At 39.7% G+C, this 23,855-nt stretch overlaps 1 protein-coding gene across 28 annotated transcripts in view; it reads left to right on the top strand.

Moving 5' to 3' along the window:
- Rbfox1 (RNA-binding Fox protein 1) overlaps window positions 1-23,855 on the top strand; it is a 138,246-nt gene that overhangs the window by 89,461 nt on the left and 24,930 nt on the right. For 27 of the 28 annotated variants that reach the window (XM_089468490.1, XM_089468489.1, XM_089468487.1 and 24 more), the window contains one exon: window positions 23,078-23,377. The exons of the other annotated variant lie outside the window; for it this stretch is intronic. In XM_089468490.1, coding sequence (XP_089324616.1) covers window positions 23,078-23,377 — 300 coding nt within the window. The remainder of the gene's footprint in view (window positions 1-23,077; window positions 23,378-23,855) is intronic. 28 annotated transcript variants of the gene reach the window in all.

Genomic DNA, 23,855 nt, shown 5'->3' with positions numbered 1-23,855 from the left:
CGAGCTTTTTAAGGTGCTTTTTTCTTTCCTTGATGGATTTTGAGACGGCTCCTATCCTCTTTCATATCCTTTTTCCATTCCATCACGCCCTCATCCTGCCCAGAGCATATTCAAAGGGGGCGTGTCATATGGAAGCACAACTAAAAACGTAACAAGTTGCTGGGCGACTGCGCGGCTCGAGAAGGGGGTGAGATAACATGAATGTGAAAGAGAGGGAGGTGGGATGGGAGACAGAGTGCTGCGATATAAGAAAGCGCAAAACTTTAAATTGAAAATTGTATTCAAGCGTTAAATTGGCTTTTTTTCGGCTTTGCTCGGCAGCGAGCAGCGAGCGAGCTCTGTAAAAACCGCACGCAGCACACATAAATACTCACCTCTGGGCTTCTGCCTGTACTCCTTTCGCACTGTGTGCTCGGCAGCATGTGCTGTAGTTTTCAAATACTTTTCGCTCACCTTTTTTTTCGAATATCCTCTGTGGGTATCACAAGCTGAGCGGTGCAGATAGTAGGGAATTACCTATATAAATAGATGCTATAAGAGTCCAGAATCTACAGTTCCCAATAGCTATTTATACGTGATAGCAAATGTCGAGTGGCTCCAGTCGGAGAAACATCTCCCATCGGCTATTTATTAGCTGTATTGCTATAAACCATAATTTGTTTTATTTTATTACCATCGATACTATCGATTAAGAAAATATATATCAATATATGAAGTGTGTTTTACCCGTTTTCTTCTAGGCAGGGTATCTTCCAGTCAGTCATTGCCGGCAACTGTGCTCGTTTAGTTTTTGTTTCGCGCATTTTTTGCAATTCTTTAAATTCGATATCTTAAATCAACTGGACTCCCTGTCATTGGCCTTTGGCTGTTGTAATTGTTGTTGTTGTTGTTGTGCCACATGTGGCCCATGTAAACAATTTCGATAAGATTTACGTTTTCAAGAACACAGAAGGAAGTACCCCGCCTTTGTTCCAACTCATGTAACCCCTGCCGCATATCCCCTTTATTACCTCCCTCTCTCCCTTTCTCTGTCTGTCTTTGTTCTACTACTCTTTGGCCAAAAAAGATTCCAATAATCGTTGTACGTTTTGCATGTTAATTAAGCTCGCTCATGCTCTCTCCTCTCTCTCTCTCTCTCTCTCTCTCTTTGCATTGCCTTATTGTCATTTTCATGTTTTTGCGTATTCAATAAACGCACCAACTGCGGCCAAACACACACACAACCATGTGGAATCACCGCGCTCTCTGTCTCTTGGCCCAGGCCTTTTGCACAAACACATACATACACACACACGCATACGAGCCATTTGGCTAGTCGATTCTATGATTTTGACATTTGTTTTTGGGCGCCTCTCTGCATGCAAATGACGCTGGCGTTGATAGCAACGCACACAGGGGGGAAAGGCGTGTGTGGGGTAACGGTGATGTAAATCGCAGGGGGCGTAAATGGTATGGCAACCAAAGGCACACACACACAAACATACACATTTGCTTTGCTTGTTTTAGCCCGTTCTGACAGCTGTGTCTGACCAGAGGCTTTTGGTGTGTTATATAATGAAGTGTGTGCCATTTGAGTTGGGCCTAAAAACTGGATAAGTTAAGACTATATATTGCCATGATGTTCCATAACGTAGAACCTAACGAGAGGAAGCTGCTGTTAGGAACTCTTGTATGTAAAGCTTATGCAGTTTAAGAGATGAATTCGTATCTTCAAACTCATCACGTACTGTAGATGTAAACTATATTGGCTTTGACTGCTGTTTTACTTCAACTACAATGTAAATCAGTTTATATAGCCATAAAGATAACATATCTACGAGCCCTTGAGCGCGTGATTGAGCCAAACGGTAGCAAAGTTTTGATGGCATTCGAAACACTTCTCAAATTATCTTTGAAGATAAAAATGTAAGCTATGTTGCTGGCAAATCGGTTGCGTGCCAGATAGCCATCAATATGCTGGCGATATTTATGAGGCGCGCCCGCAGGATACAGGCCTTAATGATAGCCTAAAACAGGGCACTTAATTTCAGCTTCATTTGGGCGGCTACTGCTACTGCTACAATCAATAACGATTTGATGGGGACTGTGGCACAGGATCTTGCATATCCACCTAGGCCAGAACCACTTAATTCTGTGTGTGTGCGTGTGTGTGTGTGTGAGCGAAACGAAAGCGAAATAATAATGAGGGTAATATTAAAGCACAGCAAAAAGGAGAAGCAGAAAGAAATTGGTCAGCAAGAACTACAAAAACGTGAAACTCTGTGCGAGTGTATGTGTGCATGTATGTGTGTGTGTGTGTGTGTGTGTGTGGTTGAGCCTGTCAAGTATGAGTTTATTTTAGTGGATTGTTCCAAACAAAAGCGAAAACTAAAAGTAGTCAAGTTTTTGCCTCATTTCAGTTGTTCTTGTTGTCGCTGTTTTCATTTGTTGTTGTTGTAGTTGTTTTTTTTTTTCTTTCGCTCGTGTCCTGGCAGCCATTTAATGCCCGCCTAGCACGCAAACCTTTCCAACTGCCGGCCAATTTGCTGCTGTCTGCCGCAGCGTGGAAAAAATGGTATTCTCTTTGTTGTTGTTGTTGTTGTTGTTGTTGCTTTATTCTCTTTGTGTTTTTAGTGTGTGTGAAAAAACTAATAAAGGGGCAATTTAGGCAATTCTCGTTGATCGTTTGCTGTGGGCCGTGATATCTGTTCGGCCCGGCCCACGACAATGGAATTTATAATGCCAATTATGAGAATTTATTCAACTGCATATTAACTTCAATTGCCACCGAGTTCGTTGAATGTAGATATATAACGTTTGCAAGCCAGCAAATTTATCAAAGTATTCAAAATTACTTATCAAAAACACAAAATTAATGAAACATTAAGACAAGCTAAGCCTAAGTGTGTTTGAAATCAAAATGTTGTTAACATGTTTTCTTTTTTTTTTTTTTTTTTCAAGTATTTTTTACACTTTCGATTTAATTATCGAATGAATTTAATGCAATCTGGTTGTCAATTTGCATTCCATTTAAAGCCAAAAGTAGAAGTGGCTTTATATGCCTTTTATATGGCTTTTGGCTGACTTTCAATTAATTATTCAATCGGCCGACCAAGTGTATTAATTATTTTTAAGCTATATATGGAGAAGAATAACTTAATTATCGTACTGATTTGATGCCATATGTCATCAATAAATTATTAAATAACAAATATTCTCAAGCGAAAAAAGCGTGTAAAACAGAACCATAATAATCCAAAATCCATTCGAGATTCTCATTAATATTATGCATTTGCTACTGAAGTCTTTAAAAAAATATTTGATGTAGATTTTGAAATGTGATATACTCGTATATTAGAAAACTGCGAATCACAATGCATTAAAATCTGGATGAATATTAAATTTGAATATTTAAAGTATTTATAATAATATAACCGCGAATACTGCTAATGGCTAACCCAGAGATATTTCAAATATGTGAGCTATACACACAACCTGTTCACACTTTCGTGTGCTATACGTTCTTAAATTGTTGATTCATAATAATAAAAAAGGAATTTAATTATCTAAAACGTGCAAGTATTACAATACATACACATTAAACTTACATATATAGAAACATATATTAAGTACTCGTTTCGCCAATAATCTTTAAAGTGGAACATCGACAATTTAAATTCCACGTTAATGTTTTATAAATGCTTAAAATAATTTACAGCTCACATGTAAAGACATGCAAGCTTATTTGTAGAGTGTAATCACAGCTTTACTTAAAGCTCTTATAAAAACAATATTAATATAAATACACACAAAAATAATTAATTCAAGGCTGTTGTAGTAATTAATCAGCCCCTGAGATATTTAAATTTGGTTAGATGCTGGGAAGCGCGAGATGCATAGAGTCTTCATCAGCGACAAATACTACTCAAACTCCCTTTAACTAGAGCGTAAAGTACAACAAATAATGAATTATTTGAGTAAGCGATTTCCTTGCAGCAGCGCAACAAAAACATTTAAAGCATTTCCGCATTTGCTTAGAAGCATCTGTTTCCATTATACTTCATTCATGCTGCTTACACAGAGAAGAGCATGTGTACTTCATCAACGCCTACACACACGCACACATACAGACACACACATTAGGATCTCATGCTATACATCTTTGTTAAGTCAGCACTTTGGAAATCAAAATAATACACAGCTTTTGCCACGCCTCAAGCCAAGATCAAAATAAATAAAATAAATGTTGCTGATTTTCTTTTCTTTTTCGCACTCCCAGCCTACTACTAGTTCTTGTTGTTGTTGCTGTTGGAAAAGCCATTACATTTATTTATGTATTTGCGTTGGCCGCTTACTTTGAGGCGCCTTCCACCGACAACGGCGGAGACTGAGAGTGAGACTGAGAATGAGAATGAGAACGAGAAGGCAGCAATCGGCTTCGTTTAACACTGAGCGCTACTCAAATATATTTTTGTTTAATTTCAATGCTAGTCACGCATATCCTGACGGTGCGTAACCCGACCCCCTGCTTGTCATTTTGCTTTAAATGTTATTTATAAATTTTCGCGTGCCTCGAAACATTCGTTCGGCAGGCAACTCCCGGCGATCTATGTACGCATGTAATCTCAGCTGCGTTGTTAATTTACTTTTGGTTTAGGGCATAGTCTCGTATCTATGGTGACGAGCACACGCACACTCACGGACACACAGGCAGACAAACACTTGAGCATTTCCTGTTGCTCTCTGCCTATCTGATATTGAATTTTCCGGGAAAAACGATAATTACTTGGCATAGGTACCTACACGACTATCGGCACATGGCGCATTCGATATGGTTGGGCTAATGCCAGCGCTTCGTTGAAATGGTAAAGCGGAAAGATGTGGAAAATATGGAAAACGCCTGCAGCTTATCTGTGTACGAAATTTATGATTTTGAAATGCTGTCGCTAAAAAGCCAACGCCCTTGCGGCGCAGTACCTAGTGCTCCGCTCTCAGAAACAATAACAAAATAAGCGAAAATATTTCTATCTTAATGAATTTGACCCCCAGTGTCAATTTAGACTGATTAAACTGCCAGACTCGGCCTGAGAGCGCAGCGAGCAGAGTACAAAATATTGTTGTCTTTCTGTTTCTGTTTCTGTTCAAGTGCCAAATGCTCCATCTCTCTCTCTCTCTATCTTTCAGAGAGTCTCTCTCTCTATCTTTCAGAGAGTCTCTCTCTCTCTCTTCTCAGAGAGTCTCTCTCTCTCTCTCTCTCTGTATTTGCCTAACTCGTGCATCAATGCGCGCTAAGCGGAAGCAGCTGCTCTGTCAACGCTGCTCTGTCTTGTTTATGTAATTGAAACATTTGCCTAACAATTATTATTATAAATTTGTTCATGCATTAATTAAGCTCATTTTCATATAAAAAGTGGGATTAATATTCTCATTGTTTTCGCATTACATGTATACACACATGTATACCCTGTACGTAGTTTTGATATACAAATGATCTGTCTCTTCTTTGTTCTCTCTCTGTGCTATTACATTTTTATGCAAACTTTTTTCTTACAGCAGAATTATAAATATATATTTTATAATTAACCAACTGACGTTCGTTAATTAACTTTAAATTGTTTTAGGGTATTTAAGTTTCATCTCGCTGTTGTAACTCATTTTTTCCGTTAACCTTAACAATTGCATACATGTTTCGTATTATTGGATTATCACTAAATATGCGCATAATTATCCGTATTTATAGATACATTTGTTATGCATATGTCTAAGCCATAAAGTGTTTCGATAATTAGTCAATAATCTAAAAATTGCAAACCAAATTTTGCAGTTGCGCGGGCAAAAAATGAATTTAGTTAAATATTTTGCATTCTCAGAGTTTTAATTGTGTTTGCCCACCCTCGGGAATATTTCTGTTTGGCTTGTTAAGCTTTATGCGGGAAAAATTATGAATCGTAGAAATAAAAACTTTTTAATATAGTTTGGATGGAATTTTTTAATAGATAATTTAAATGTTAAAAGTTGAAAAACAAAACTTAAATTAAATACAATTTTAATGTCTTGAAGTTATAGACTTTCACTAATGTTTCTTTTTCTTCTTCTTTTTCAGGTATGTATCACGAGTATGGAGGTTTGAATGAGTATATAAGCTGAGGTCTGTATCTGCCATATGTTTTGCAGCATATTGTCAAGAAAATCAACACGCATTTCCCATCCAATCAGCCTGCCCATATATACACTGGAATAATGCAACTAGCTTTCAGTTATAAGTGCCATTATATCCATCTTAAGCTCAACATTTATTATACGTTGCCGACGCCGTAAGCGCCTAAGAACAAAGAACAGTCGTATATGGCTATGTATATGGGTCTATGTGGACTTTATTTACTACACACTAATGCCGCAAATTAAAATGCTGTGCCGTATGCCGTTGCCGTTGCCAATGGTGCTTAATGAGTGGAGTTCGTACAACGTGCAATGTCCCTCGCTTGTCTGGAGTCTAATTTTAGCTATCGACGGGCTGACTGGCTGCCCAGCTCCCTTGCCCGGGTCTCTGCTGGGGCTCAACACTCAGACAGTAGCCAAGAGTTGAATACACAGCATGGGGTGACCGCTCTCAAATCTCAACAGCCCTAAAGAGAAAGACACACACACACACCCACACACACTAAAACGCACTCACACTCAAGCACACACACGATGGCAGCAAAGACGAAACGAAAGAAAACAAAAAGAACTGAAAACTTTATTAAAGACCTGATCCGACTGCTCTGCCTTTCTGCCTGGCAGACTAAGTGAATGACGACGAGCTCTCCATACGCAATTACGACAAAAATCCAGAACGTTGTATGCGCGCCGGGTGATAATATGAGCGAGCAACGAGGTGCAGGGATAAAAATAGAGAAGCCTACATACATACATACATTACACAGAGGCAGAGTTACTTAGTTACTCACCGAGCAGTTGGCAGAGAAAAAATTGAACTGAAGCTGGAAAGGATAGTGTAGCAAATGACAGGAAGCGCAGAAAGAGAAAAGCCAGTGCTTCGAGAAAGTACAAGAGGCAGCAAGAGAGAACGGCTATAAACGACTTGCACACTACTCTGTTGGCAGACTCAACTGGGGTATATTACATCTATGCCATTCGAAATGCTAATTGAATAGAGTATATGTCATATGTTTACTGGAAGTTAGAGTAGAGTATTATAGAGTGCACTCAGCTAGGTCAGTTAGGCAAACCAATATACTCCTTTGCAGTCTGCAAACAGTGTATAGGAGTCGCGGCTGCTGCTGTTGCTGCTGCTGCCGCCGCCATGTGTTGCATTTCAAAGTGTGTGACTTATTGCGCAAGCAGAGGGAGCAACTGTCAGATGAGTCGGGCAAATGACTAACAACACTGTACGGCATGCAAGGGCAGTGAATGCGATACGATTTCAATACGCGGCCGCCACTGAGCCCCCTGAATTACGGCTGGCCTATACCTGTCCTGCAACGCCACTCAGTCAGTCAAATACATACACATACACACACAGACAGAGAGATCTATCGAACCGCATGCAAATCAATCAATTCAAATGCGGTCTGCTCAACAATGCTCAATAAATCGGGAATGCAATTTAGTCTGAAAGGCAACTGGAAAGGCAGTGAAACCTTTGAAATCGGATTCGCATAACTTGCCATTATTAAATTCAATGAGATCTGTTAGCCAACGGTTTACAGTTGCACTGCCTGCGCTGCTTTGCATCCCCATGCAGGCACAGACAGGATATTCGTTTGGTTTGCCTATATGCTAATGATTTGTGTATAATTAATGCTAGATAGTCGTAATCTCGAAATTGAAGTTAAGCAACTGTGGCAGCTGCTGGTGCAGCTGCTACTGCTACAAATTACAAATACCAACAACATTTTACATCGCATAAAATATGCATTTGACCCGCACTCGCATGGCAATATGCATAAAACTTACAGCGAAAGTTTGACGTTCGTAAAATGTTCAAAGTGCAAAATTTGTTGAATTTTTTCGCACTTTGCCAACTCTCAAAGGCGTAAATATGCATTCTAAATCAGTTGACAAGCTTTAGGTTAGGTAAGGTTGTTTGGAAGTTTGCTTGCTGAAGGTCAACATGGAAAGCCATAAACGTATTTTCTGATCAAATAAATGTTCATCCAACTACACTTACGTGGATTGAGTTGGAATTCGCGGCATCGTCTGACACTCGAACTCAAAACTAACGACCGCCTTGAGTGTGCCGCACAAAGTGATTTTATTGCAATGCACAAGGAGAGAAGTTACCTTGGATTTCCTTACAACTTCACGTTCTTTTAGATAAAATGCAGCAATTCCAATTCCTTAACAATCTTTGCTCAGCTCATATTGAAGGACGTAAACGTGGGAGATTAAATATTTATACTTTGAATGAAATGTCAAATCAAACAAATAAATATTACTTAAAATGTATAAACAAATGCATAAAAAACAAATGTCCAGTTTCATTGGAAACTCTAACTCTAATCATTTACTTAAGCTAATCAAACGGATTTTCTCTATTAAATTTAGTATAATTATTATTTATTGATATCAATTCTGTGGTTATGAAAGGTTACAAAGCTGTGCTTGAAGAGAATACCATATATTTTGTCCTTACACATATGCAACGGCAGAGAACTAAAAGCAGTAAACGTAGTAGAATATTAAATAGGTGTGTTAGATTTATTTATGTGTAGGACTGCACTGAGGAGAAATGTGAGTGACACCTTTAAAGAGAAAATAAAATCAAGAGTACTCTTCAGTTGCTAATCCATAATGAAATAAGAACATGTATTGGACAGAGAGAAAAAAAAAAACACAGGCAGAGTACTTTATAGCCTACGCAACTCGGTTCATTCTCATGAATTTAAGGATCTCGGAAATGACAATTATTGCAACAGAAAAGCATTGCAGAAATCCCTATTACACCATTCGACTAGAGTCTTATCTCTTTTACTGTGGACTCTCAATTATCAGTTATTGTAAATTCATATTCATTCCTCTTATCGATATGATACTCCATTTCCAGTAATTAGTCCATGCTCTTCTTTATTTCCACATAATCACCAGCTTCCTGCCGGCAGCAAGTCCTGCTAAATTACGACCCATTAATTACAACAAAGCAACCACACGTATCGACCACACATTTATCATAAGAGGCCTACGAACTTTACAACTCACCAGCTTAGAACCGAGTTGACATAGTTTCAGCTCTCTCCCTCGCTCTCTCTCTCTCTCTCACAGTCTAGTTGCAGTAGGCAAAAATTTTAATTAAGGCAATAGTTGGGTGCAGTTGCTGCTGAAGGAGGGGAGACGGGCAAGCCGGCCATTTAGTCCCCAAAGTCAATGAGCTGAGGTCACAATTTTTGACTGCACTTAACCCACAAGTTGGAGTGAGACGGCGTAAAACAGTGTGAATGAGACAAAACACAAAGCGAATAAAAGAGAGTGCCAACGTCAGGTGTCGTTGCGACAAAAACTAAGAGCTCACCCCTTTTATAATTCGGACTGCACGTTCCTTGTTGCTGGGGTAAAAATGATAAATTATCCGAAAAATTTGCAAAGTTCTGAAAATTACGCATTAAATCATGCAGAAAACATTGAAAGCACCTTTGGCTAAGGGCAGCAGGCTGTGCGGGGCGTGGCAGAGTAGCAAAGTCATTGTAAAGTTTATTGCTGTGATTGCGTGTGTAGGGTGTAGGGTGTTGGGGAGGGGTGTAGGGTGTGGGAGTCAGAGTGCGTTGCGGGTTATAGGGTATCAACAATTTTATTGCTCACATGGCATTGCATTTTATAATGCTGGCCGAGTCGTTTTTCTTTCATTTTTATATATTTTGCTGGTCACGTTTCTTGCCCAACGATGTGTGTGAGGGTGTGTGAGGGTGTGTGAGTGTGTGAGTGTGTGAGTGTGTGTGTGTATCGTAAATTTTGGGCAAGTAAACAATACAATAGAGCAGCTACAAAAAGGTAACAACGATTTGCGTTTCGTAGCATAAAGTTTAAGCACCTGGCTTGGCTATTTTGTATTTTCATTATTATTACTATCCATGCTGATTGCAAGTTGTTGTTGTTGCTAACGTCGCTGTTGTTGCTCTCAGTTACGGTTTTCCTTTGCCTGGCACATATTTCATGGCTATGATTTACTCGTTGTTCACGGCCGTTGGCTCAACCGGAGGAACAGCAACAACACAAACAGCAGCAGCAGCAGAAGCGGCAGCAGCAGCTACAAACAACAACTCAAGCAGAACAACTGCCCAGTTCAGAGTAGCCCATCCCGCCCAGTTTCTGGTCGGCAGTATGTTTGCTTTGGGCTGAGATTGGGTCAACTAGTTGAGACATGAACCTAATTTACTGCCTGAGTGCTTTCATATCAACTCTCTCTCGCTCTCTCTCCCAGTATCTAGCCATCTCTATCTGACTACTTTCCTAATATTTGGTTGCTCCTATTGCGCATTTGAAATGTCTTATTTAGTTTTTGTTTGTCTTCGAGTTATGCACAAAAAAAAAAAAAAAAAAAAAAAGAATGAAATTGATGAACATGCCCAGAGGCAGAGCAACGTTGCTTTCAGACAATCTTTAAGTAGTTTATAGGGAAGCCATTTGACCTTAAGTATAGCATAGAATTATATTATTTCAATGCAGAGAGAACACTAACCAAATCAATGTGACAGGCTAGACTCAAAGCTTTAAGTAATAAATATGTAAACTCATAAAATGGTAATAAATTAATTCATTCCGGTTAAGCTCATGAATTGTTTAAGTAGTCATGCTGCTTTGCTGCCTTATATTGCATAGTTTGTGTCATTCAAAACAATGGAAACAATGAAGCTTATCTCGAACCATGTTCATTAGCGTCAACTGTCAAAAAACAGTTCTGAGCAGCGATGCGTGAGTGATAAAAACCGTCAAGCAAGACTCATTCGTTTTGCTGTCTGGTTAGCGTAAATGGTTGCCAATTTGGTCAGGTTAACAAGTGGAGCTCAAGGCAGAGAGCTCAAGCTCAAGCATCATCATCAAATGGCACCGCAGAGTATGCAATAAAAGTTTCCTCCCCTCCTTTTATTTGCTGCTCTCACATTTTTTTCTCGATGTTTATTGTTGAACCGACTCGAATTACGCATGTATTGCGCTGTGAGTGGCATTTCGGTTAATGGCTGACAACCTTTTAAGTGGAAAATCAGCAAAGTCGTGTCGATAATTGCCAGTCAGCTGGCACACTCACACACACGTACATGCACACACTCACACAGACACACATGCTTACATATATACAATCACTTGCTTTTAGTTGAGCTTTCGCTTTTCATCGGACTGTATGCGTGCGTGTGTGTGCATATGTGTGTGTGTGTGTAAACGCATTTTATGAAGTGTGTCAGCCCAGTGAGTATTCCACAAGCACTTGATAAACTTTACATGTGCTAAGAGCCAGCTCAGCGAGTGAAGCTGTCAGCCAGTGGAAGACACACGCACAACCACACACACATACATATGCGAAAGCTTAGACAAACTCTGTTTCTAATGAAGGCTCATCTACAGGGTCGTCGCTGTAGGTAGGCTGAAGCTGTAAATGTAAATGCAACTGGCTTAGAGTGTAGTCTGGTCTCATATACCAATTACTTTAGTCATTGCAGCTATTACGCCCACTTTGTACTCGTTGCTGCTTGCTTAATTGCCAAGCCCCACCCCACCTCGCTTGCCTCAGTTAGCAGTTAGCCCAAATGCGAGTCAGCCACTCTTTTAGTGCACAACAACAGGCAACAGTTGTTTTTGTGCATTTTAACTGAAAGTTAAGAGAACCGCAAGCCGACAGCCCACTAAAGGATGTGGCCTTTGAATGCCAGATTCATGAAAGCTAATGCATTGTTGTGTTTATTTAGCACTAACAGTGTACAATGCTATTTTTATTCGTATTTCACTAGAAACATTTTAAATTGAAATTGAAAAAGTTTAGCTTAAAGCAGAAAATCTTAAATTTCAACTGAATTTGCCGACTTTTGCCATGCTCCATTAGTATTCGTACAGTTCTGCGTATTGCTTGTTTATTTTCAAAGCAATTCACTCGAAACTAACAAAACCAACATTTCATATGCCATTTAACTTACTTTACATATACACACAGACACACACATATACACACACGCAATTGACCCATTTATGTTGCTTGAAGCTCGCCTGAGTATTAATTACATTACCAGCAATTCAACAGTCGCTCAAGCGAATCCGAAAAGCCTATATACAGAACTAACCAACAAATTGCCTCACAAACAACAACAACAACTACAACAACAGCAATAACAACAACAGTACTAAACCCAACCAAATAATTCCCACACTCGTAGGGCTTCACAATCCTTGCAGCAGTCGAGCGTTAAGAGCTAAGCTGGCGCTTAAGCCAAATGGCCAACAGTAGGTGGCGAGTGCAAGCTGTAAACTTAATTGATTTACAAGTGTGAAAAGTGTGGAAAAGTGTGGAAAAGCGTGGTAAGCGTGAAAAGCGCCAAGGGCCACGATAGTCATAACAATAATGCTGGAATACAAGAAATGAAAACAGAATTAGAAATAATACCATAAAGAGTGTGCATTAGTATTTAGTTTTCGTTTTCTTTGTGTGTTACTGTTGGAACACAATCCGCTTAACGGTAATTGCTTGCAACGAACGGCACAGGTGTGTGCGTGTATATAAATATCGAGCATACGCCGCGTCGTCTGGCAAATGGCCCCTGCAGTCTGTAAATGTCGCTCGATGTCGCGTGCTTTGCTTTAAAGCGTTTCTAACGCGCATTTAATGGCACTTTTTGTATACAATCGACGCGGTATCCACGCCCACGCCCACATCCACACCGACGCCCACGGCCATGGCCACGCATCCATAAGTTGCGTGTAAAGAGCCCGAAGGCCCAATAACATAAAACTAGCTCATTTACTTTTCATAACTTGCGCGCCAGGAAGTGAGCTTTTGTTTTTAGCCGTCAGTTCCTTCCGCTTTCAGGCGTTCTTTGTTTATGTTTGGCCTCCACACACCCGCCATACCACCACTCCCCAAGCGAAAGGTGAGCGTGGGCGTGGCAGCAGTTAATAAGCCATAACAATCAGTTAGGGCCTGAGCGGCGGCTTGCGTGCTTAGCCATTTTCGATATGCAACAGAACTTATCGTCTTGAAGATTAAGCGCTGTCAGGTGTTTCTATTGATTGCTGCGCGGCTTGATTTATAGCCATGACGCGCTTCGGCATGGCCAGCTCAGCCGAATCAATCACGCGACTGATGACAATCATTTCACTATTTTGTACGAAGCAATTTCAGCAGAACTCTCTCCCTTCATCTCAATCGTCTGAATCGGCAGCTGTTGCTTAATATGCTGGCGCTTAAAGGGTAATTCAACTGCCCCATCATCTTCATTCGCTTCCCCACCCACCCGCTGTGTGTGTAATGCGATCTCTGCGGCTTCATTGCACTTGCAGTGCGTCGAGAGTGAAATGGAATCGCGAAATCTGTCATAGAGACAGGGACGAACTGGTTATACCAGTCGCTCAACTTTCAATAACATGCGAGACATTTAATATACTCCGTGCGAGCACTGCTGTCATGCTGTCAAATTATGTTTTGCATATGAATAATGTGGGACAAGATTTATGAATTTTTCCTACATCAAAACATTTAGATTTTATTTTTATTTTTCGCAAATATGCCAACATTTATTTTCTGATATTTTTAAGTGCCATGAATCAGGCAGAAAATCAGCTGCACATGATGCCGCCTGTTCGCAAATGTTCAATGGAGCAGAGGCGGCAGCAAAACTCCAAAAATATATTTATAAACCCTTTCGCAGATGTTGCACTCGTCCATTAATAAGAGAAATATGTTTTTTCGAATTGAAGATGATCGAGCATGAGTTGCCCAGGCATAGGCATAGAATTAGTGGATTTCATTTAAATTTAGCATGTAGGAATTGAATTTTTTATAAGATCGAAATCTCTTTCAAAAGTCAATTTGAATTTCCGCTTCTCGTATTCCTTTCTCTTTGTAAATATATAATATATTGTATACTGTTTACTGACTGTAAATATATTATGCGAATATGTGTATTCGGCATTTATATAACCTCATTCTATATAGGGCACTATAAAGTACAGATTTTATTTTTGACATTTTATTGTGGCCCGCATTGACAGCACCACCTTTAAGCGTGTGCACATAATTCGTCGTTGTCTCTCATACTTAATTCTTCTTCAGCTTCTGTCAGCGCATCTTTTGGGTGCCATAATTCAAGTCTGTCAGCCTGGCTGACAACTGGCACGCCATTTGCATAGCTAAACATTTGCTTCTAAATACAAAATTCGATGTTTTTTATGTACTCGTATTTGCACGCGTTTCATTTTGATGTTTGAGTGTTCCCTTCTCTTTTTCTGCTTTCCTACTCGCGTAGAGAGTACTACGCGTTCGTCACGCTACGTGTTACGTATAACGCACATCCATAATTTTTGCCTATATATAAATATAATTAGTCATAGCTGATTAGATATACTAGCTAAGCTAGTCCGTTAGGCAATACGTTGAATTGGCAGCAGCTGAAAATTATAGCTGAGATAATTCTTATATATGATGTTTTGGCCGAACTTTCATTTATTTTCATATATATTTATTAATTTTGCTTCTATATTTTATTTAATGAAATAATTTGTTTATCTAACTAGTGTTTTTTTCCTTTGAATAATTTTTAAAATAAGATATGCCATATTAAAGAGTATTCAAATATTCGTTGAGATTTTACCTATTGTTCTTTTTTTCTATTTTCTTATTTCTTCTTGCATGCCTCGTTTATTGACAAGGCTAAGAACGTGCAGATTTTGGTAGTGTGTACTTTTGATATTTGTCTTCATTTATTTTTATTGATTTTTGCTGCTGCTGCTGTTGGTGCTGCTGCTTTGGCTGATTTACTATAGATTGGCTGTAAAATATATGGACGGGGAGTGGCCAATGGCCAATTTCATTTTCATTTGCTAAGCCATTGAATAATCACAATGCATTTTTCCCGCTGTCTTGCCAGCTTCCCTTTTGGCCTGACATTTTACGACCTTTGGAAATTTTCGCACACTCTCCTTGGCTTGACTTGGCTTAGCTTTGCTTGAATTGTGGGTTGGCGTCGATGGTGAACGCTTTTCAATTATTTAATTTTCCACTCACGTTCGTTAGGTCGACAAAAATTTAGCGATATAAATCCGGAAAGTGCATCTTCAGCGCACACTCGACGGCGACATTCTCACGTTTTCATTGGCATTAAGGTTTAGTTGATCGCCCCCTGCTCTGCCATGCTGCATGCTTCATTTGGCCCACTGAGGGCGATTGATGCCAGACTGTAACGAGTCGGAGCAGCTCAAGCCAAAGCCACTCGACAATTGGAGTCGGAGTCGATGTTGAGGTTGGAGTTGGAGTTGGTGTTTGGGTTGGGGCATCTGCCGGGCTTGGCTGCATAAATTCCATTGAAATGGCAAGCTACTCGTATCATCATCATCATTATTAGCACCATCATCATTATCGTGATCATCATCATCACGAGACATCTTCAGCTAGAGTTGGGCCATTAATAACAACAAATACCGCAATGTGGGCAGCCCAGTGACACACAAAGTGCCAACTTGCAGCATCATAGCTGAGAGAGAAAAAAAGTGAGAAAATCTCGAAATCTACGACTCGAGGCAGCAGATGCAGACCGCATTTGAATGTTGGGCCGGTTTCCTCGGTTCAATGCAGTTAGTCAGCTGGTCTGTTTGGCAAAAAGTTTTTTGCAGATGCACGGCTCACCTCAGCTCTCCCCACCCTCCCTGACAGCCATTAAGCCGACCAGCTTGTGGCTAAAGCCAAGTTGCAGGCCTGTTTGCCGTTTAGGGCCAACTCTTCGGGCTCTTCTTTTTTTGTTGGTTTATTTGTTCTGTTGTGTTCTGTTGGGTCAGAGTTGTTGTTGCTGTTGTTGTCGGTGATGCTGCTGTGCACACCTGCAACTGACATTTGGGCTTACCGTTTACAGCAGCCGCAGCTTCAGTGCTCTAGCGCTGTTTATATGTGTTATAGCGACGGCAACAACTGCTGCGCCATCGGCTTGAATAATAAGGCACGCAATTGCTTGGGAGCGCTAACCACAGTTAGAAAGCTTTAAGGCTCCATAACCGTATTTCTCAAACATAAAAAAGCAATTTAGTAACTCTAATAAGGTAACAAGATCTAATAGTAAAGCTCTTATAATATATATAATGTAGTAAATACAATATATTATGAAAGGAAATGAACTGATATATATTCAAAATAATAAAAAGTTCTTTTATATTGAGATGAAATATAAAATAATATAATATAAAATAATAAATATTATGAAATAAATGAATTTTTTAGTGCTATCTCGTTGTTAGTTTAAACACCAATCCGGAATGAAGCTCGTTCAGTCATAGTCAAACCACTTGCTATTTATTTATTTTTTAGTTAATTGTATTATTGCTTTTAACTAATATTTATACATATTTTGCGAGCTTGAAAAAGTATTGTATATCTTTAACTGTCATTTTGTGTCATGAAGGCTTTTAACCGAGGCGAGGAATTGAGATGAAATTTAAAGCGTTTTGATAAGTGTGATAGAAACTCCTCCTGAGTTCTTTTTTGGTAAAAATTAACTGGAATTTTTGTAAGGGGGAGCTTAGTTTGTAGGGATATGTTCTTTTATATTGGCATATGATTTTTTATTTATTGTACCTCAAACCAAAAGTTCGCTGAAATTTGTTGCTTGTAAAGGGGACTCTAAGCACCCCTGAAACGTATGTGCAACGTAGCTTTGAATATTACGTACTTAGATCAGATATATTTTGAAACCGTTCCAAAAACTTGTACTCAAATAATTTGATGGAGACTGTTGTTCACCTAGTTATTGATTGTATTTGTGCCCTGCTCCATATAACGAGCTCTATCGACATCATACAATACTGATACAGAAATGAAGCACCATCACTCGAAACAACATTACTTTAATTAAATATTCTCCCAAATACTTTATCAAATGAATTGAAATACTATGCAGACAGCATTGCTAATCTACATAGAACGGTTCTGAGTTATTTGAGGAATGCCTTTAATGTGCTTCTCACCTCTGAAACAAATAAGCAGACTGAATGCTGAATGCTATCACGCCGCTTAAATTGGACATCACATTTTAAATTGCAAGATTTGTAATTGCCATTAAAGCATTTTAATTGGTTCGCAGAAACGTTTTAATTATTTTATTTGAATGCTGCGTTTATTGTTTCTGGCGTGAACGGCGCAACATAATATTGTTTTGCTACAGCACATCAGAAAATTACGTATACGCCGAGGAGTGAGTATATATATATATATATGTGTGTGTATGTGTGTGCTTGCGTGTCTCTGTGTGCCATGCCCACTAATTTGCACATGTTTTTCTTGCACCTTCCGCTGACACCATTTTGGGTCGCTCCCTCTGACGCGTCGTTATGTACTCACATTATTAAGGATGTTGTATGTTGACTAACGGCATTTCAGGCAAAACATGGTACATTTCGTATTTGGAAATAAATTTCCGGCTCACTCGTTGATTTGCAAAATAGAAACGCCCCGTTAACGGAGCCTACACGTATCTGCTAACTGACACCCACACGCTACACTTGCAGCTGCCCCCGACAGTGCCAGCAGCAGCAGCAGCAGCGGTTGTTGCAGTAGTCCTCTTACATGTGATGCGGACATGAATGATGCATATAGCTGCAGGTTCTAGCTATATATGTATGTATGTGTGTGTGCATCCTTTTACACTTCAACACGCTTTTGCTATAATTTCCTGTGCGCCAAGAGCCAGAGTGTAATTCAACACACAACACGATGCATATTGGGAGGACGCCTGACTGCCTGACTGCCTGTCAATCTACACTAATTCGAAATAAGTTTGAAGTTATCATATTCTAATAGCAGCTTGCTTTCGGAATATTGCCTTGTTAATTGAGTTGACAGCTGCCAGTAAATGACCTTCATCCGGCCAATTGCAGTTTGGCAAATTGACTTTATAGTGCTGGCTCTCGGCAAATATGCAGCGCTTGCTTTCGCAACTGGAAATGGAAAGGCAGACGTGATTAGCATCGACCTAGAAAGCTTTCCACTCCACGCCCATTGGGCAATTGAGACGCAAATTTGGCAAGATAACAACAATAACAATAACAACGACGGCGACTGCAACAGCAACAGCAACGGCAGCAGAAAAAGCAACAACTACAACAAAATAAAGTTAAACAATCGCCGCGCGTTGTACAAATTTCAATTTCAATTTCAATTGGCTGCCCGTTTTAATTGGCATTCAGCGCGTCGTGCCGTTCGCTAACCAACTTGGATTGGGCTGGCTGTCCGATGGCACTTGGCCCGGCTTTTAAGCGTGTGTCGCCAGCGCCCCAAATTTGCCATCGGATTGACCAAAATGGGCGCTGCGCCGACGTCAATTGCGTCAGCAGCAATCAGCGGCAACTATTGAGCAATTGGTCAAATGCTTTTCACTGTGTCAGGTTCAAACTCGAAACATGTTCGTTCGTCGTGCAGCTGACGCACAACGGCCGAACGGACGACAGACGCCGGGAAAGCACAAATAATTTGGCATAACTAAATGTATATATTTTGTGCTGTTTGCTGTTGTTCACGTCATGATTTATTAATATTCCGTTGATGTAATGGAACTATATAATTTCTGAGCCACATGCAAATATTTGTGCTTGTATCGAGTAATTATCGTATGCAGAATAATACAAAGTAAATAGTTGGACAGGTTGCCCAAAATAGAGTTATTATGCGCTTGCATTACAAATTATTCAGGGTTCTCTACCTAAAACTTTCCCATATGAGCATCGAGTACATCGACAATTACTGAGATATATATGAGAGGCATTTTATTTTTGCTTTGTTTTCTCATTTTCTTATGACATGGCCGCAAAACATGCCTTGGCATGAATGTCGCGCCAGTTTTCTTCATTTGGGGCCATCAATCAGCTGGCGCAGTGTGTGACATAGTTGATAATCAAGTATACGCCGTGAGCGCCGCTGTGAATATTTCAGCGAATGTAATGCATATATTTAACGAAATTTGATGAACTTATACGCGATTAATTGAATGACTGAGTTAAATATGCAGCACAGCTGCTGCACGCTGCGTTGACGAAATTGTAGCGCCAGCACTCAGCCCAAATGCTTGAAAGCCACTTGAAAGCCAGCAGCAGCAGCAGAAGCAGCAAGCAATTGCAGCAAAAATGAAGAGCGTAAAGTGTTTTGTTGAAAACGTTCCAAAAACAACACGTTCTATGTGCCAGCCGGCGAATGTAAACAAACTGTGGGCCAAAAAGCAACGCAGTCGATAAAAGTGCGCCAGCTGGCAGCGTGCACTGGCCGAGAACGGGACGCTGCAAAAGAAATAGCTGAATAAATGCGGACAAAATATTTGCCATGCAAATAGGAGTCTGCAAAGTAAAAAGAAAACAAAGAAAAACTGCTCCACTCTGCCAATATTCGAGTGCAATTAAATGCAAAATATTTAACAATGCAGCAATGCATAAAAATGACAGAATCGCATGCAAAATTTATGGGAAATTATAGGGGAATGACAGAATGGCAATCAATAGGAACGTTTATTGGGCGCCAAAAGTGAATTCATATTTAACAGAGATATATTGGTGGCAGTTCAAAGAGATGAGATTCAGATCACCCTGATAGAGTTTTCCAGCAGAGTTGTGTCTCGGTATTGGTGACAGATGCCATTTGAGCTAGATCTGTTGATCAGAGTCCAGTTGGTTATAAACAACAGGTTTTAATTTGAATAGTATTAGGGATAGCTCGAAAAAAGCAGATGACTGTTTTTTTCTTTAGGCTTCCTTCGCATAGTCAATCGACAAAATCATAATCAGTCGCACTCGCAAATGGCTTCGGCTATTATTTATATCTATGTTTTGTAGAGGCCCTTTAGTTGTACCATTCGTAGTATTGGGGTGGTGGGGTATTTTAACGAACATAAATTAAGGAGACTTGCAATTGATTCGTCAGGAAAAAGACATACATATAAAAAGTTTTTTGTCCGATTGCGAACGAGCTTCCTGTTAAGTAATCATTCTTTTTTTAAGTCTAGCAATTTAAATTGGAGCTTTGAGAGCGGAAATGAGGCTCTCTCTCTTCCTATGATTGCGCCTACTTACTCATTGAAGGCATTGTTAAATCGAACACAATCGATTCAGAGCAGGAAAGCTGCAAGTGATATTCGTATGCTAAGAAAGTTGTTTGAGCAATATTAAGTCCTACTAAAAATTAATACTAACTATTATGTAAATTTCATAAACTATTAAAAATAATAATAAATTAAATAAAATATTAAATTCTAATAAATTAAATAAGCGAGCACTTAAATATTTCATAAATGAAATAGCAGATGAAAGACAGAGCTCTCAACCTAATATCAAATTAAACTGTAATATATTGCTGTCACTGCTGTTGCTGCACTTTGCCTACTCTTTCCACGACTAACGATATTCTTAGTCAACGAAAGTTCATGCAATTAGTAGTCCTTTGCCAGACAGATATATGCATATATGTATGTATATGAGTTGAGTAACATTTAACGCCCCTATGCCATGGTCTTTGTGTATTCTGTGTGCATTGTTTCAAGTGGCACTTGGCTAGCACAATTCAAAGAACTTATGCAGCAGGTCCCCAAACTAGATCATTCTGACAGATAAATTAAGTGTTGCAAAAGCGACAGCAGCAACAACAATAATAACTACAACCACAACAGCAGCCGCAACAGCAACACATTTCAACATGTTCAACGTCGAGTGCTCTTATTTGATGACATTTAATAGAGACTAGCTAATACCTTGCCATTAAACAAGTGCTTAATTAGCTGTCATATTTCGATGTATGTGAATCGCCAATAATAGAAAAGCATATACAAATGTTAATGTGCTATGTGAAATATCCGGTTTGCTTGGGAAAATACATATAGTATATATAAGGGAAAAAAATAAAAAGATATGTATCTAAATTTAGAATTATTTCTTTTTCGCTTGACACAATTACTAACTAATCTTTCAGTTTGATCTTTGAATTTTTCATTAGCTCTGTGATCAGAGTATTTAAAAGTCGTCTGCATGCGACTGCAGCGATCGCCGGTGTCGCGAGGACATCAAAATGAATTTTCGAAGAATTTATGTAAATTTAACATGAATATTTTCGTTTGCTTATATAAAAACAGCAAAAGGAAAAGCGAAAAAGAAAGAGAAAGAGAAAAGAATACGAATGTGTATTTTGAGCAACACGGCGTATACGCAAAGTGCGCCAATTTGCACGGCAGATTACATCACAGCCCCTCGGCGAAGGTGAAGGGGCCGGTGTGGAGCATCTCAACATGTCATATGACTTGCATTTAATTAACAAGCTAATTTTTTAAAGCACAAATCGCTGGGCGTTTGCTAGGCGCAAGACGCAAATGGTGAGCAGGAGGAACGACTGACAGCCAAAGCAGGGGAAACCGTTCGCCGTTCGAATGTGTGCGGGGTGGCCCCAAAGAGATGGGAGATGGGGCGGTGCCAAAAATATGATCACTGACATTTGTATGCCTTCAGAGTGCTTGTCTTTTTGGGGCTGCCTAATGAGACGAGAGATGCGAACCGCAGCAGACATGGTTTATTGGGATCTGTGTGCTTTGAAAAACTTTGATGTGATTTGGGTTTATCCTAAAACATGTTGTTCCAAGTTCTCGTGACGGGAATAATATTGAATAATAAACTGGTATGAGAAGACCTATTTTGGCAAAGCTCAGGAGTATAAAATATGATAATAAGATAATATTATAATCTTAAGGTATTTTTACTGAATTTTTAAAGTAATTATAAACCAAGTTTAGTATTTTTTATTTAAATTTTGCAATTTCTGTGCTGTCTATTTACAATTGACTTTAAACAATAAAAATCGAATCTTGTTTATTATATTTTTAGTATTTCTTCAACTTATTGCATAAGTTGCATATTGAGAAATATTGTACATAACCAGAAATTGCTGGCTCCGACAGTTTATAAATTCAAGAAATATATTCCATGCTTCGCTTAATCCCAAAATTAATATCCATTTCATGTAGCTTCAGATTCAGCTTCAGCCTTACCGACAAGGCAAGCGTTCTAATCAAGAAACACAACAGCGCCAACAAATTTACAGTGAAACATATTAAAATGCCACTCACACGATAATCCCCATTTACCTAGTTCTCCTTCTTCATCCCTCTTTCTCTCTCTCTCCATCTCTCTCTCGCTGTGTATCCCTCTGGCTTTGGTTCGCTTAAATTACAAAAAGTTTGCTGACAAAATGGTTGGGCTGTGGGAGCTGTGCCATGTATTAGGGTTGGAGCTGAGGTTTATTTAGCTCGAATAAGCTGCAAATTTTGCATATTTCATAGCTGTTGACAACTAACGCTGTGTGTGTATGTATGTGTGTGTGTGTGTGTGGCTACGTGGGTGGCAGCTGGCAGGTAACCCAAGCAAAATAATAGCCAAAATTGGTGCAAATATAAATTGCAATTTAAAACTCGCAATGCTAAAGCCAATGTATTTGTTTGTATATGTGTGTCGGTGTGTTTGTGTGTGTGTGTGTGTATGCCTGTATCCACTTGGCAGTTAGTTGCTTTTGTCTACCCAGGAGCTTAGCGGCTGCCATAGATAGCGGTCATGGGTTACGTGCAAAATAAACTATATGGATTTCATTTTGCACTTTTATGGCAGCATTCAACCACACCCACACATAGACAAATATGCAGTCGGTCCAGTCAGAAATGATGCAAAAAGCAGATTTGCTGCCAGACAATTTGATACGCTTTTCAAAAACTGATGGCAGATGATGTAATATGTGTTCATATAATCTCTTGGGCGAGTCCCCAAATTATACATATTTTATAAGTCAACTAATACTCGCAGTATTTATTTTAATGCACAAATATATAAATTCAACTGATTTCCATACTAATCTTGGTCCTTGCCCTGTCTCTCTCTCTCTCTCTCTCTCTCTCATTTGCAGCACATGGTGCAGGCTGGCGTGGCGCCGTTTCCAGGCGCACCAGCCGGCTATCCTGCCGCGCCAGGACCAGCGGCAGCGGCCGCTGCTGGTGCGCCCACAGCGGCAGAGAGCCTGTCGCTGGCCGTGACAGCAGCCGCCATCAAAACTGAGCCCGGCATGCAGCTAAAGGCAGCCGCCGAATCCTCAACAGCGGGCAATGGCAGCACAGGAGCAGCTGGTGTCGCGCCAGCAGCCGTGGCAGTGGCCACCAGCGTGGCAGATGGCATTGCTGTCAATGCCCCGATGTACATCCAACAAAAGGTGAGTTTCGTCTCCAGATTCTAGCTCAAGCACTCACTCTCAACACTCTCTAACTCTAAATGTGTATGTGTGTGTGCTGCGTGTGTGTGTCAATCTCTCCCTCTCTCTCTCTCTCTCTCTCTCTCTCTCTCTGTCGCTCTGTGTGTGTTTGTGTATGTGTTTGTCTTTTTGAATTGTATTTTGTAGCAGTTAATTTGGCTTTGGCTTTTGGGTTCGGTTTTGTCTTGCTCTGCTTTGATTTGTCATTATGTAGTCGTTGAGATGTGCCTATAACTATGCACAAAATACAAACACACACATATTCTCACACATACACGCATATTCACGCGCACACACTTACACACAGACTCAGAAACACGTTCATCATGTTAGTTGTTTCTTTTACATATTTCATCACGTGCTTTACAAAAACCAGCAATAAACAGAGAAGGGCACTTTGTAAGCTCTATGTACACAATTTAGCATTCATATTTTTTGT

The sequence above is a fragment of the Drosophila arizonae genome, chromosome 4 (genome assembly GCF_054131065.1).
Source record: "Drosophila arizonae isolate 15081-1271.41 chromosome 4, UAZ_ARI_1.0, whole genome shotgun sequence".
NCBI lineage: Eukaryota > Metazoa > Arthropoda > Insecta > Diptera > Drosophilidae > Drosophila > Drosophila arizonae.
The sequence above is the reverse complement of the archived record's forward strand: the minus strand, read 5'-3'. Positions and strand labels throughout refer to the sequence as shown.